A 15,762-nucleotide genomic window follows, 5' to 3' on the forward strand; every position below is an offset into this window, starting at 1 on the left:
GCCTTGTACCAGGCCATGCAGGAAAGAAAGCATTGGAGGCTAGTACCCAACCTGTGACCTACTTGCACCTTCTCTGGGTAGGGGAGGGATGTTTTCTTGTACTCCACACAAAATCACTGTAAGGGTCGGTGGAAGCCTGCCTGAGCAGCAACTTCACCTCCCTGAGCCTCATTTTCCTCAACTGTAGAATGGAAGAGATGATAGTCCCTAATTTGTAGGGTCCTTTGGAAGCTCAGCTGAGGTTAAGACACAAAGAGCTTGACTGATGTCTCGCCATAGTAAGTCCTCAATAAATGGTAGTCATTTTTCTCTTTATTAACATTATAAAAAATCCTAAATCAATCTGCTCAGAAGAACTCCTTCAGAGCTCTTCTTTAGGTCACCTTTAAATCTGCCTCCCTGCAGTTGGCAACAAATGACACTGTTGGTCGACACTGAATAAAATTAATCCTTTGTTCAAAAGCCAACCTTGAGAAGGCCCTCAGGGGATTCAAGAATCTCTTTTCCTGAACAAACAGAGAATGTTTCTTCATTCCCTTTGCACTTGGCCTCATTTCAAACCCAGTCCCCACATAGGCTGCTGACATTTGGACACACTCCAGCTTGCTTGTGCCCTAACTTAGACTCTCCACTCCCTCCTCCCTCCAACCCCAGAAGTCTGGCTAAGAACATGCCTGTCACAAGGCTGGGCAGGGCCAAGGAGGCAGCTGAGGTTTCTAACAGAAGAAAACCATCGATAATATGAGTTGGCCTCTGAAGCACTAGCAAATTAGGTCTGTCTATCAGCTATCTGTTAAGGTGGGGAAAGACTGTGACTTGTTCCTTGTCTCCTCCCCTCTTTCCTTAGAAATCCCTTCCGTGTTCCACCCAGCTCTTTCAGGTAAGAAAGTTCCAATCAATCAACTTAAGAAGATGTCTTAGGCAGATCTTGAAACCTGGTATTCAACATGAAGGTCTATATTAATTCCAAAGATTCACACTTTATGAAAATGAAAGTAACTGATGTCGCTGTTTAATTCATAAATGTATTTCTGCCTTTGCATAAGGGCCTCTGTTCTTAAGGCTCCATTTGGGGAAAAGCAGACATTACTGACAAAGGAAGTGGCTTTGCATACCAGTACCCAATTCTGTTAAGTTTTCTAAATGACTAATAGGAAACTTTGAACCAGCATGTTACTGTTTGCTAAGGTTCGATTACTTATTTATGATCCTCATTTGAGTTATTTCTGACCAGTGTAAAACAGATCACCTTCTTCCCTACTCCCTGTAGGCTTAACGACTGTCAACTTCTAAATGAGGGATGAAAGGGGCAGAAAAACATAAGAAGATATAGGATAAAAAAATAAGAAAAAAAAAATCACTGAAATCATATCCTGCTCCACCCTCTCATGCCTGCCCAAGGAAGACAGACAGGTGACTGATGGCAGGATTCCCAAAAACAACCATTCTAGCTTCCCCTTTCATATCAGGTCTCCAGAAACTGGAGAATATTAACACATCCCCATGAAGGATTTGACCTCTCCCTCTATCAAAATAATATACTCAGGAACGAAGGCAGCAATTGGTTACCTCCAAGACCACTCAGACCAAAGTATTTATAGCTGAAAACCAAAGGGATGTTTAAAGTACTAGGGCCATCTGAGCTCATTAAACCCAATGAGGACTCTCATGTTGGAAATCTGGGTTGGCAAGCCAGTGGAAGCAGCTACTTTGAGACAGGGGAAACTTCCAACAACCCTAGAAATAGAATCCACTGATTAGCCACTAATTCTATGTAAACATATTGAGATACACTGCTCATCCGGAACCCAAATTGAGAGAAATAAGAAGAAAGTAAACACACTGTTATAGCACACAATTCACAGAAGCAATTACGGTGGGGTCTCTGTAGCTTGTGCAATGTTAGAAGAGAAGTACAATGTTTCATTTGAACTTACAAAGAAACTGAAACACAAGGAGGGTAAACTTATCCACCTCATAACTTAAGATACATAGATCGATGGATAGATCGATCCAGAAGTCTACCTTCTAATTACTGTACACACTGCTTGCCACTCCCCCCAAAATGGCAAACACTTATTGGGTATATATTATGTACCAGGCATATATGATTTCAAGAGACATTCATTTGCGCATCTACTGTGTGCTAGTTACTATTCTGGACACTGGAGTGGCAGTGACAGATAAGACAGATAAAATCCCTAGCATTCTATGAGTATCACCTCCTTTCATCCTCACAGCACTCCTCTAAGGTAATACCCTCATGTAACATATGAGAAACTCAAAGAGAGATTAAGAAACTTGCCCATGACCACATGGCTAGAAAGTGGTAAAAAGTGGATTCAAGCCCAGATCAGAGTCCAAAGTTCCTGCTTCCCTTACCAGCTCATTTCTGATGTTATAATTTATTGTGTGTTTGTGTGTATGTATGTATGTACATATGTAGGTATGTGTGTGTATTGAATATATACTCAGTATACATATATATGCATATATATACATATATACATATGTGTGTGTGTGTGTATATATATATATATATAATATGGTATGTACATATATACCATACCTGTTCATTTTCTTTTCTAGAGTTTCTAGTTTCTTTTCTAGTGTCAGTGAGGGTGAAGACAGTTTGCCTTGTTGACCACTGAATTTCCAGTGCTGAGAACAGTACCAGGCCCATAGTAGAAGTTCAATCAATATTTACTGAGCTTTAATAAATACTTGTTGAACTGGAGGAATGTGAAGATGAAGGACAAAATATGCCCCTTCTTCTGGCTAAATGCTTTCTTAAATTTCTTGAGATTACTTCAGGAGATGTTGACACAGCTTGGTTGTCAATTTTGATGGTAGCCATTAGGTGCCCTGTGATCTTTAGGATGGATTCATACCTCATCTGGGGCCCTGCTCTTTGCTGACATGTTTGAAAACAAAAGCTTCAGCAAATAGCAAGTGTTAATAGAGTTTGGACAAGTTGATGTATCTGAGAAACAAAAATGGAGAAAAAGAATGCAATTGCCTGAAGCTCACTTCTCTAGTCCCTGAACTGGGCTTTGGAGGGTCTCTCCTCTAGGCGGGGAACTAAACTAGCTTTCAATTTGAGTGAAACTCACTCACTGAAAATGCATAGTTTGCCTGAACTCTCTGGGCAAGGTGTTGACAGGCTTAGCACCAAGGCAACATTCTGATGCTGCATCAGGGAGGACAACAGTGATGACCCAGCAGAAGTTTCCAGCAGTAAGGCCAGAGCTCACACCCACTGCAAGTCAGTAGTGAGTAAGGTGGGAGAATCACAACTGAGGTAACTAAGGAAGGACAGAGGAATTACAACCTCTATTAAGCCCTTACTATGCACCAGACACTATTCCAAGGGCTTTACCCACCTACATCATCCTCACCATAATTCTTGGGTACAATTACTGTCATCTCTGTTTTACAGATGAGGAAATTGAGGTAGAGTAAGATTGAGTGAATAGTCCAGGGTGACTTAGCCAGGAAGGAGCCAAACTGCATACAACTGTACTGAGTTTTTAGTGAATAAAAGTGACATGCCAACCAACAAGAGAAAGTTGGAATTGCCATGAGTTCGCTAAAACAGTGATTCTCAGCTAAGGACAGTTTTGCCCCCAGTGAATATTTACCAATGTCTGGAGACATTTTCAGTTGTCACAACCTGGAGGGGGTGTGTTGGGGGTGGAAGTGAAAGAGCTCCTGGAATCTTGCCGGTAGAGGTCAGTGATGCAGCTAAACATCCTACCATGCACAGAACAGCCCCATAACAAAGAAGTATCTGGCCCCAAATGTCAACAGTATCAAAGTTGATAACTACTGCTCTAAAATATCATGGTGGCATTCACTCTTTCCTTTTCGGTGCTGCTATAAGGACACACATATGCGCTCACACACATATTCCCTTTTGTTCGTGCATTCACATGCCAGAGTTGGAAGAGTGGCTTTATGATGAAATCAAGGGCTGATTTCTTCAGCCCCTCACCTCCATTACAGGGAGTATCTGGTACTCTGCTGGATCCTGCATGTTAGAAAAGTAAGGTGAGAGGGGGTACCTCCTGCTGTCCTGGAGCTTTTGTGAAATCTAGCTGAACCCACAAGAAACAAGAAATGTCTTAAAAATAAAGGGCTCGGCTGTGGGCCATCGCAGTTGCAGACTCTCTGAGGAGAGCAATCAAGAGGGGCTCCATGAAGGAAGTGAGACTGGAAAGAGTCAGGGTACAAGGGGAAGAAATGGAGTGAGAGCCCCTGAAGAAGTGGGTGGGGAAAAAAGTGGTAAGGGCAGGGAGAAGGGAGGGGAAATTAGCTTGATGTAGACACAGTCCCAGTAAGGGACAGCTGGACCATGTGAATAGAGTCCCAGAGTAAGAACTGTGGGGTTGGGACTGTGGCCAACTATAGGGGTCCAGATATTTGAGGAAGGGTTCAAAAACACCCCAGTTATTTCTGTGCTGCCCTCATAGGACCCAGTCTCCTCACAGGAAAAGGTTATGGTTGAGGAGATGAAATCAAGATAAGGCAACTCAGTCCATCTGAATCTTATGAGGCCACCAGAAAGTGAAAAACCTCCAACCCCGTCACCTTCCTATCCCCATCCTCCACCCACTCATTCATCTATCCACTTATCCAGCCCACTCAACCATCCAACCTCCCTTCCATCCAGCCACCCACCCATGCATCCATCCATCCATCCAATCAATAATTACTAATTGAACACCTGCTCCATGCTGGAGAAGAACAAGAGATGTTGTCTTGCCATAATGGAGTTTACATTATATGGAAGACCCAAATAATTCAAACATGAGTCTGCAATGAAATATGACAAGGGTGATGGTAGAGCTATGGTAACATGAAACAAAAGGTGTACTCATGCCCAACCTGTGAAATGGGGACATTAGTACTAATAATGGTGTTGTTTGCTGCCTCAAGCAAAAAGAAGAAAGAGAGATTACTACTTGGTTGTAAGCTTCCTGAGTGGAAAGACTATGTTTTTATAAGGACCAGATCAGGACTATCACTTAGCACAGGCTCATTGAATTTAATTGGTATGAACAGATATTAAAAATAGTTTTCTTGGGACACCTGGGAAGCTCAGTGGGTTAAACCTCTGCCTTCAGCTCAGGTCATGATTTCAGGGTCCTGGGATTGAGCCCCGCATTGGGCTCTCTGCTCAGCAGGCAGTCTCCTTCCCCGCCTCCTCTGCCTCCCTCTCTGCCTACTTGTGATCTCTGTCTGTCAAATAAATAAATCAAAAAAAAATTTTTTTAAATAGTTTTCTTGGAAAGCCTGGGTGGTTCAGTTGGTTGAGTCCACCTCTTGATTTCAGCTCAGGTCACAGTTTCAGGGTCGTGAGGTTGAGCCCCACATTGGACTCCACACTCAGTAAAGAGTCTGCTAAGATTCTTGCCCTCACCCCCTGTCCCTCCCCAACTTGTGCACACACACACTCTCTCTCTCAAATAAATAACTAAATCTTTTTAAAAAATGGTTTTCTTGGATTCCTGGGTGACTTGCTCTGTTAAGCATCTGCCTTCAGTTCAGGTCATGATCCTAGGGACATGGGATGGAGCCCCATGTCAGGCTTTCCATTCACCAGGGAACCTGCTTCTTCCTCTCTCTCTACCCCTCTCCCTGATTCATGCTCTCTTTCATTATCTCACTCTCTCAAATAAATAAATAAAATCTTTAAAAAAAACAGTTTCCTTGTTCTCCACAGCTCCGAAAACCAACATTTTACACTTTGGGCAGAATGCCTTAGTTGTGTCTATTGTATTGGTTTACTAAATAATTACTGAGTACATTTATCAGGCCCTTACTTAACTCACATCCATGAATAGGCCTTGATGAAATTGAAATGCAAAATTGCACATGTGTAAATTTGTAAGAAGATAGTTTATAGCTTCCACTGGATTCCCAAGTTGTCCCAGTTTACAATAATGCTTAGTTTCTCTAATGTTCTTCTGCTAGTGCCTTACGGCTGATGGACTCAAACTTGACCCCAAAACACAGCCCTGCCCTCAGACAATGTGCTGTCCAGTGGGAAAGATGACATGGTTACATAACTAAAAGACAAGGTGAAAAATGAGTCTTCGATAATACAGCAGAGGTACCTCCAGGATTGAATTGTAAGAAAACTGTCTAACAAACCATAAGAGACTCTTAATCTCACAAAACAAACTGTGGGTTGCTGGAGGGGAGGGGGGTGGGAGGGATAGGGTGGCTGGTTGATGGACATTGGGGAGGGTATGTGCTATGGTGATGGTTGTGAATTGTGTAAGACTGATGATTCACAGACTCATACCCCTGAAGCAAATAATACATTACATGTTAATTAAAAATATAAATAAATAAATAAATAAATAAATAAGAAAAGAAAACTGTCTGAAAATTGTTGTATTTCAGTGAGACGTTGAAGGTCTTGGCTCCCCAATTTCCTCATATGTGAAAGGATGATAAAAGTACACACCTCTCAGTGTGCTTAAACATGGTACCACAAGTGCTCTGTAAATGTACCATGCTGGAAAAAAGTGAGGCAATGTATTATTTATGACAATGCAGATGAAAACTCAAATCAAGTGTTTAACGAAGTCCCGTATGCAATTCTATATTTCCAGCTGCTCACACCAAAAACCTTGGAGTCACTCCTGATTCCTCTCTTTCTCTCATACCCAATTCTAATCCATGAAGAAAATCCCATTTGTTCCACCAACAACATACACATCCAGAATCTAAGCGCATCTCACCTCCTCCACTGTTGTCTCCCTGGTGTGGGCCACCACCATCTCCTGCCAGGGCCATTGTAGTAGTTGCCTAACTGGCCTCCTTGCTTCCACATTTAATTACCCTCTATCCATTATAAAAGAGAATAATCTTTTAAAACAAGATAGAGGATTCTGCCATTCTGCTGAAAACCCTAAAATGCCCCACCCCCCTCCCATTTAGAGTCAAAGCTCTGGTCATTCTGTATACCAGACACTACGCACTACAACCTCCCCTCAGACAATTCATTTCCTACACTTCTGCCCCTTTGCTTGCTCTCTCCAGCAGCCACAAGGACTCCCACACATTAGAGAGGCTTCCTTTTCAGGGCCTTTGCCTTGGCTGTTTATTCTATCCAAACATTCTTTCCTGATACAACCCTGTACTGCCACCACCAGTAAGGCAAGCAGCACAATCCCACTTCCCCAGGCAAATCCTCTGGGTTCAGCTGGCACAATATATGTCCTTTTGCCGCAACCCAACATGCTGATCATGGCGTCTCAGGCCTGGAAGTGTCACTACTCAATCCAATCCAACAAATGCCTGCTCAGCGCCTGCTCTGTTCAGAATCTGTGTTGGATCCTGGGCCATTTATGCAAGTCACAGTGTCCACCTAGGTCTCCTTCTATTATCCTAGTTTAGGCTTGGACCCAAGGGCTTACGTGTTGTCAGAGGACCTCTAACTGTCCTGAAGTAATGTCTAGAGAGGGATCATTATCAGTCCTATCCTCTTCTAGCCCCAGCTACTGCGACTGTAACTTTAAACCAATGCAGAGACTGACAGTGTCCTAGTGAGGTTACAGGGGCAAGGGACAACTTTCTCCAAGGAGAACTAAAAACCAAATAAGACTTAAGAGGGTTACAAACTCAGCCTGGACTCACATCAATTAAATGAAGTAGGAAGAAAGGAGAAAGTGCCCATTAAAGGGAACATTTATACTGTCCCTACCCAGATTTCTCTGGAGTCGGGTGGTGATAAGCATTATCATTTCCCATTCGTAGAACACTTGCTGCAGAACACAGACTGTGGCACCCATGTGTAACTGACTACTAAATTAAAGGTTTGCAAACTTTAACAAACAAACAAACAGAAGTCCAAAGGTCCAGAAATTAGAATATTCTGGTGACTACATTGCCTGTCTCAACATACAGCAGCAATATAAGGATGCTGATCTTGGGAAAAAGCAGAGCTTAGTAAACACAGTCTGTTAGAGCTCACTCAAATACAAACATTAAGGTTGGGAACAAGATGGCCACTAACTGTAAGGATCTTGTAAGCCTAGGGATTAGGACAATCTCCTTATGTGGACTCAAAGAGCCAGCCCAGCAGCCACTTCTAAACAATGCCAGATTACTGAAGCATTAGAAAGTGGGAGGCCAGGCAGTTAAGAATTAGTAGGATGGAATCAGTTTTCCAGTAGTGTTTGTTTGTTTCACCAGACTAATTTCTGGGGACCAGTCAAAAGATATAGTTGACCTCCATAGCAAAGATACATGTGCTAAGATCCCTCCAAATGTTGCCTTTGGAATTCTTTCCTCCATTGCTCCTCAGAGGCCTTCCCAGACCATCCAATTTAAGAGCCCTCCTTCCAATATTCTCAATCATGGAACAAATTTTTATTACAATGGCACATCTCGTAACATATTTATATGCTTACTGATTCATCTACAAAGTCCTTTTATGTCTTCCCCATTAGACTATCAGCTCCAACAGTGTGGGGATCATATTGGCCTAATTCCAGTAATTTTAGTGTCTAGCATAGTGCCTGACACATAGAAAATGCCCAACAAATATTTAAGAAATAAATGAAGAATGAACGAGTAAATGAAGAAAATGAGTCAACAAGTTAGTGAGTGGACAATGCTCTCTATGCTTCCTCCTTGATTATTACCTCGGGCTATAAAAGCAGTATAACTGACCCCTCTGTAGTAGAGTTCTTCCCTGAGTGTATTTGGGATGCATGTTTTACTCATGCTTCCTACTCAAAGGATCCATCCCCACCCATGGCTCCTGCTAGATGAGTAGCAAGCCACATGTTCCCAAGCCATAACCACAGGGTATTGGACCAGTCAGGAACAGCTCCTTGATCAGAGTGGGGCTCACTCCTATGTTGGCAATGGCCTCTGATCTAAGTGGACTTTCTTGAAAATGTGAGTCAGTTCATTCAGACTTCTCTCTCAGAACTTTGAATAAATAAATGCAGAGAGAAGAAGATTTGGTGGATTCTTGAACTGCAAAGTCATGCAGAGTTGGGATGGGTGGCATGCTGGGACCACTCTTATGGTGATATCAGAATATCAAAGTTATAAAGGAGTGATGGAATTAGAAGGAGTTGGTAAGGAGAACAACACTGATGTGTTAAGAGAAGCTGGGTTGCCATGAGAAGGAAGGCAGAGGTTCCCAGGGCCACCTTTATTCAGGCCCTTCTGGAGGTCTGCCTTTCAGGTTTCCTGGATTTCTGTTTGATTTCACCTGATCCTTAAAATACACCACTCACCTCTTCACAGACACATATGCAACACACACATTTTAACTGAACTATTTTGAAAGGATTTTTTTCCCTTTCAATAAGAGTTTGTGCTGCAAGAGACTCAAGTGTCCATGGCCCACTCCAGATCTGTCCATTTTGGGGCAGACCAGCTCTGTTCAGGGTCCTGCACTACAACAGCACCACCTGCATTCCTCAACATGGAGTGGTCTCAGTTTCATCTTCATTCCCCAGTCAACATGTGGAAAAGACACTTTCTCTACTTTTGCAGAGGCTAGTATGGTTTGCATTGTACCCCTCCCACAAAGGAGGTGTTAGAGTCCTAAGCCCCAGTACATCAGTGTGTGATCTTATTTGGAGATGAAGTCTTTACAGATGTAACCAAGTGAAAATGATGTCATCAGGGTGGGACCTAAACCAAGAAGACTGGTGTCCTTATTAAAAGGGAAAATTTGGAGAAAGATATATATGCAGGAAGAACACCTTGTGAAGATGGAAGTAAAGAATGCTTTGAGGCTCTATAAGCCAAGGTGCACCAAAGATTGCCAGAAACCCACCAAAAGCTAGGGAGAGTCACAGAACAGATTCTCCCTCACAGCTTTCAGAAAGAACCACCAGTACTCCCCACACACAGTTACACATAGGTACACAATCCTAAGCAGAGACAACCTGCATAGAGAAGAGGTTTCTCAGCATCACTGAAGCTCCTATACAAATCCTTCCTGGCAGGCTCAGCTTCAGGGTAACTGAACCTTTTTTCTGTCCTCACTCTCTGTCTCAGAAGCCTGGCCTTGAAGCTTTCTTCTACAGCCCTTAAATATCATACTGCAGACCAAGGGTCTTCCATTAGGGACTCAACTATTGCCCCCATCTAGGGCCTAAATTCATATGTCATAGTCCCAATCCCCAGTATCTCAGAATGTAATCATATTTGGAGATCGGGTGTTTAGTGTGATTAAATTAAATGAATCTGTTAGGGTGAGGCCCAAATCCAATATGACTGGTATCCTTATAAGGGGAAGAGACACCAGGAATGAGCATGCACAGAGATGACCCTGAGGACAAAGCAATGAGAAGGCAGCTGTCTGTAAACCAAGGCCTCAGAATGAAACCAACCTACTGGTACCTTGGTCTTAGGCTTCCAGACTCCAGAACTACACAAAAATAAATTCCTATTGTTTAGGCCACACAGCCTGTGGCACTTTCTTATGGCAATCCTAAACAAACTAATACATCATCCCAAATATCCTTCTTCCCCTCCTTCCTTAGGAATGGCACTCCTAACTTTTAGCTGGGTGCATGGCTGTCTACATAATAGACTACATTTCCTACCTACCCTTGCTAGGTTCCCTCATGGGATTACATTTTAGCCAACAGGATACAAGAGGAAGTGTTAAGACGACCTTCAGGAAAGTGTCCTTAAAGAGAAAGGTCATGCCCTTCTTGTTCCCTTCATCCTTCTTGCTGGTTGGAGGGGGGATCTGACAGCTGGAGCCTGAGCAACCAGCTCAGTTCAGAAGGCAGAAGCCTCATGCCAAGGAAGCAGTGCAGGAGACAATGAATTGCTCTACCACCTCTTCATGGACCATTTCTGGGCTTTCTGTTTGAGAGAGAAATAAGCTTCTAGTTTGGTTAAGCCACTGTTTTGGAGGTATTCCATCACTCATCACACTTATTCCTAATTGACACTGTAACTTATTCTTCCTACCTCCTCCTTTCCTTCTCTCCCTTCTTTCCTCCAAGGTGGAAACTCTCATCACTGAGACTCAGAGGATGAAGATAGTAAAGACCAAAGGTAATGTTAGTTGTAAGTGAACTCTTGCAGGGCTAACTAATCAGGCAGTCAGGAGACAGGAAGATTTTACCTACTTCTGTTCTTGTACCTCTGTGTTCAATCCCTTCTTATAATTAATTATATTAAATTCTTATAGGTGACATGCCTGCTCTAAAATTCCACTGTGCACTGAATTAAGTACAAACTTACAAGGTTGGCACTCAAAGCCCTTCACAATCTGGCTGCACTCTACCTCTCCAAAGTTTTGTATTGTTTTGTTTTCATTACAAATATCTACTAAAACCAAAGCAGAATATTTATTGTTTGACCCAAATGTCACATACTTTCCAACATCTAAATTTTTCTATGATGTCCCCTCTCCTGGATTCTCTCCTTGTGTGGTACCAAAGACCTGGGACCTGAAGATAATTGAATCTAAGACCAAGCCCAAGTACTTCTAAATTATGTGAACTCTGGGTCTTGGTTTCTTCATCTGTAAAATGAAAATAATGCCTCATAGAGATATTCTGGAGCCAAAGATGTTGCATGATAATGGGTCTTATAAACCACAAAACACTACACTCTTTGAAGGCATAAGTGTCCTGAATCTGGTATTCGGGGGCATTGCCCTGTGTTTCATTTAGCTCTGCAACTATTAGGTAACCCCTTGACCTTAGCCACTAACTTTCATTGAGCTAACCACGTTACTAAGTGCTTTTCATGCATCACCCCATTCAATCCTTACAACAGTCTCACAATACGCACATTATCCTTATTACCCCCACTTTATTGATGAGGAAACAGGCCCAGGTTTGAAATAAGTTCTGACTTCACAGCCCAAGCTTCCAACCTTACACATATCTCCTCGAAGGCAGCCTGTGCCTATTCTTACTTCATAGTCATGCTGTTTTGCCCCACTTCTGGAACTCTCTGTAATATTAATGGATCACATGTTAATATTCCATTAAGGAAGGAAAAATAATCTGACAAGGTATATATATGAAGGTCACCTGGGGCTACCCACAAGACAAGAAGATGAGAAAGAAGCCAGTGATTCTGATGAAGAAGCGGTCTCGTGTAAAGTCAGCCCGTGAGACAGACAGACAGACATAAGCACTCCTTGAGAATTAAGCCAGAAGAAGGCTGGCTAATGCCACCAGCACTGATGAGGAAACCAAATAGGAAAGCAAAAGCACAGGTTCTCCTTGTGTGTTTAGGCCTGGCTGGGACTCTGAAGATATTCCGAGAACCCCCTAATCCTTTACATGTTTCTCTCTTCTTCCAAGCCCCCATATTCATTATCTCAAATGCTTTTCATAAAAGAACAACTTAAAATAGAAAAATTTAAGACCTAGATTTACATTGAGAAGACTAGATGACAGACCTGTCTGCAAATAGTGATGGTGTCAGAGCTAAAGGCCAGCTCCTTACTGTTAGGTCCCTGTTCTTTCTGCCCCATGAATCCAGTCCCCCATCTCATCATAACCCAACCTTTGCCTTTCCTTTCCATCTACCCAGGGCCTGAGAAAGAGTCCAGCATTCAGATGCAGAGAAAAGAGACTTCCTTTGAGAAGCAGGCACCTTCCAAGTGCCCTCTGGATCCCTAGATGGTCATCAACCTTCTGACCCCCCATGAAATAGAATTTCCACAAGTAGGCATGAAAAATGTCAGCTATACCATCATCAAGAAGACTCCAGGCCTAGTGTCTAACAGAGTTCCCAATCTCTGACCACCTAACTAGGATTTCCTTTGCTAGGGAGAGTGGGAACCCTACTCCATCTTGTAACTCTGTCCCATCCTGTGATGTCATGTCCTCAACCAAACCCCCATACAGAGGGCAAAGTCTAAGAATAATAACTGATAGCATCTAGTGAGTGAGGATTGCTTTGTGTAATCGTCATTCTAAGCACTTTATGTGGATGAACTCCTTTACGTCTATAACAACCCTGGGAAGCAGGTGCTATTATTATCCCCATTATACAGATAAGGAAACTGAGCCCTAGAGAGAGTAAGTATCTTGTCTAGGTCACAGGGCTGGAAAGTATTAGAAACTATAATCCAAGAACAGGCAGTTTGTCACCAGAGCCCACGATCTTCACATCATAGCACAGGGCCTTTACAGCAGGAATGCACTATAGCCCCTCAGATGAAGTGTAGAACTCTTCCCCCCATTTACTGCTCTACTTACCCTGGACCAATACTGTCTCCTGTCTGCCACCCAGGCACCTTTGCCCTTCTGTCCACCCAGCCTCCCTCCACACTGGCTTCAGCACAAATCTGTTCATGTCTCTTCTCTGTTCAGAACCCCTAGTGCCTAGAGCTGAGCAAGTGAAGAGATAAATGTTGAACTCTCCGGGGCATTGTTTCTCCAACAGCAGCTTGGGACTCCTCGTATCTATCTAATCTCTCTCCCTCACTCTCTCTCTCTGTCTCACTGACTTGGGGCTTGGGTCCTCTAACCTCTGTCTTGTTCAATGCTCATCTTTGGGGGTGGCGTCTGGTATCTGCCTGTGTAGGAAATCATACAGTGGTTTTCAAATTTACACTTGTGTTTGAAAACCACAGTGAGTTTACAGAGGCTGCACCACGGGTGCCACTTAGTAGAAAGAGTCCCAGTACCTGAAGTCTCCCTTCCCCCAGCCACCACTTCCGCCCTGAGCTTGAGGCAGAGGCTTCTGGGAGCTTAGATGGCTGAAGCTGATGAAGCGGGCTTCTTGGATATCCCCAGATAACCCAGCAGGAGCCTTTCTCCCCAGAGCTTCTCAAGGGCTGAGTGAAGGATCCTGTCCGACAACCCCACTCCCTAAACCTGTACAGCCCTCTGGACTCTCCACCAAATCAGAGATCATCTGACCCAGAAGAAACAGGCAGGAGAAGCAGGCAGATGGGTGTCGCTTTGGACAGGGGTGGAGGAAGGCATGCTGGGCCAGGCAAGAGGAGAGGGCAGATGTTCCTTCTCTGAGGTCATCTCTCTACGTGGGGCAATGAAGTCTACCCCCTGAAACACTGGGACTGTGACACACAAAGCCACCCTGGACTGGACCCCATGTAGGGGTTGCAGAAGCATTGTGGAGAGACAGCAGTCTGTGTCCCATGGGAGAGGGCACGGGCTGGGCAAAGTCGACTGGGCAGGGTGCCCATGTTCCGCTCCCCCTGCCTCCTCTTCTCCACTCAGCTGGCCCTGAAGGAAGCTGAGGAAGTCACTGAGCCCAGGACGTTGGGTCAGCCCTCCCTGCCTGTGCCCACACGGCTGGCTCCCACAGCATCTTCCAGCACATGATTCTCAGGCCACCTGCCTTTCCCTCATGCCCAGACCTACCCACGCCGTGTCGCTCCTTGTCAGTTTTACGCCAGGGGGCCATGGCTGGGCCACTGGAGCTGCGGGTGCCTCACGTCGTCCTGTGGGGAAGCAGCCAGGGGGTGGCTAGGCGCTCCGCCGGGCCCCACTTCCTTCCTCTTTTCAAACTCCCTCTCAGGACCCGCCCTCCTCTCCCCAGGGCGCTCTGCTCCTCCTCCACCAGGCCCACTGGGCTGGGGCACATTAGAAACCTAGTGGCTAGAAGGCCAGGAAGCCCCAGCAAAGCTTAGGGGCCATCGCCAGCTTGATCTCCCCCAGGCAAGTGTGGAGAGACCAGGAAGGTACTTAGGGTCACCCAGACCACCACCACAAGTGCAGGAAGTTGCCAGATAACAGCCTAGTGACTGAACAGAACTCCCTCCCAAGGCTCCCTAGCATGAGCTTTGATATCTTATGTGAATGTAAATCCACACTCTATGATTTATCAGCCATGACAGTAGAGTAGGACAAACTATCATTTTTTTGTAAGATTTGGTTTTCTCATCTGTAAAATGGGATACTAGTATGTACTTCATATGATTATTGTGAGGATTAGAGGAGATTATGGACACAGCAGGTGACACATAGCAGTTCAATATACATGTACAGAGGATACGATTTGTGGTTTTTATCCTATTGGTGTCAGAGACCCATTTGAAAACCTGGTAAAAGCCCAGAAAGCTCTCTTCTGAAAGTATACAAGCATGGGATTTACCAACAATGCCAGGAGGTAAGGGTGCTCTGAGAGCCAGCAACAGTGCCCCCAGGAAAAGAGTCCTAGAGTTAGGCTAATGAAGGCATTTCTCAGAAAAATCTCATTTTTGCTCTGGAAACAGATGCTATCAGGGAAAAAAAAATGTCTCTTTGACCCACAGTGATAAGACTGAATTGGAGTCTTCCTGAATTTTCTTTATTCATAACTCTCACTACCTCTTTCTACCTTATAGTAGAGAATCAACAAGATAGATTAGGCAATGTCACAGCTGATGGACAGCTATGGCAAAATATTAACTTCATATTATCTAAAGTTATTTCCTTTTCTGTTTTCTAGCAGTACAAATAAGGTAGTACCTATTGCAGTGAGCAGTTGAATCAGTCAGGATTCCCCTAGAGAAACAGAACCAGTAGGAAAGGTATGTATACATGAAGAAATGTATTTCCAGAAACTGGCTTATGTGAATGTGGGGCTGAGTAGGAACATCCCAAATCCACAAGGCAGGCCATCAGGAAATGCAGGCTAGACATTCTCAGGAGGAGCTGAAGCTGCTGTCCACATAGTTTGACTTTATTCTTTTTCAAAAAAGGCTCATTTAAGGCCTTTCAACTGATTGGATCAGACCTACTGATTATTGAATCTCCTTCACTTAAAGTTAGCTGATTGTTGATGTTAATT

At 43.9% G+C, this 15,762-nt stretch overlaps 1 protein-coding gene across 1 annotated transcript in view; it reads right to left on the reverse strand.

The window, feature by feature from the left end:
• Positions 1–14,439, reverse strand: part of DOCK2 (dedicator of cytokinesis 2) — a 403,190-nt gene extending 388,751 nt beyond the window's left edge. Inside the window, exon 1 of the mRNA XM_080804304.1 lies at positions 14,352–14,439. Coding sequence (XP_080660430.1) covers positions 14,352–14,394 — 43 coding nt within the window. The 5' untranslated portion in view covers positions 14,395–14,439. The remainder of the gene's footprint in view (positions 1–14,351) is intronic.
• Between the last annotated feature and the right edge of the window lie 1,323 nt (positions 14,440–15,762).

Source organism: Martes martes (genome assembly GCF_963455335.1).
Source record: "Martes martes genome assembly, chromosome: 5".
Lineage (NCBI taxonomy): Eukaryota > Metazoa > Chordata > Mammalia > Carnivora > Mustelidae > Martes > Martes martes.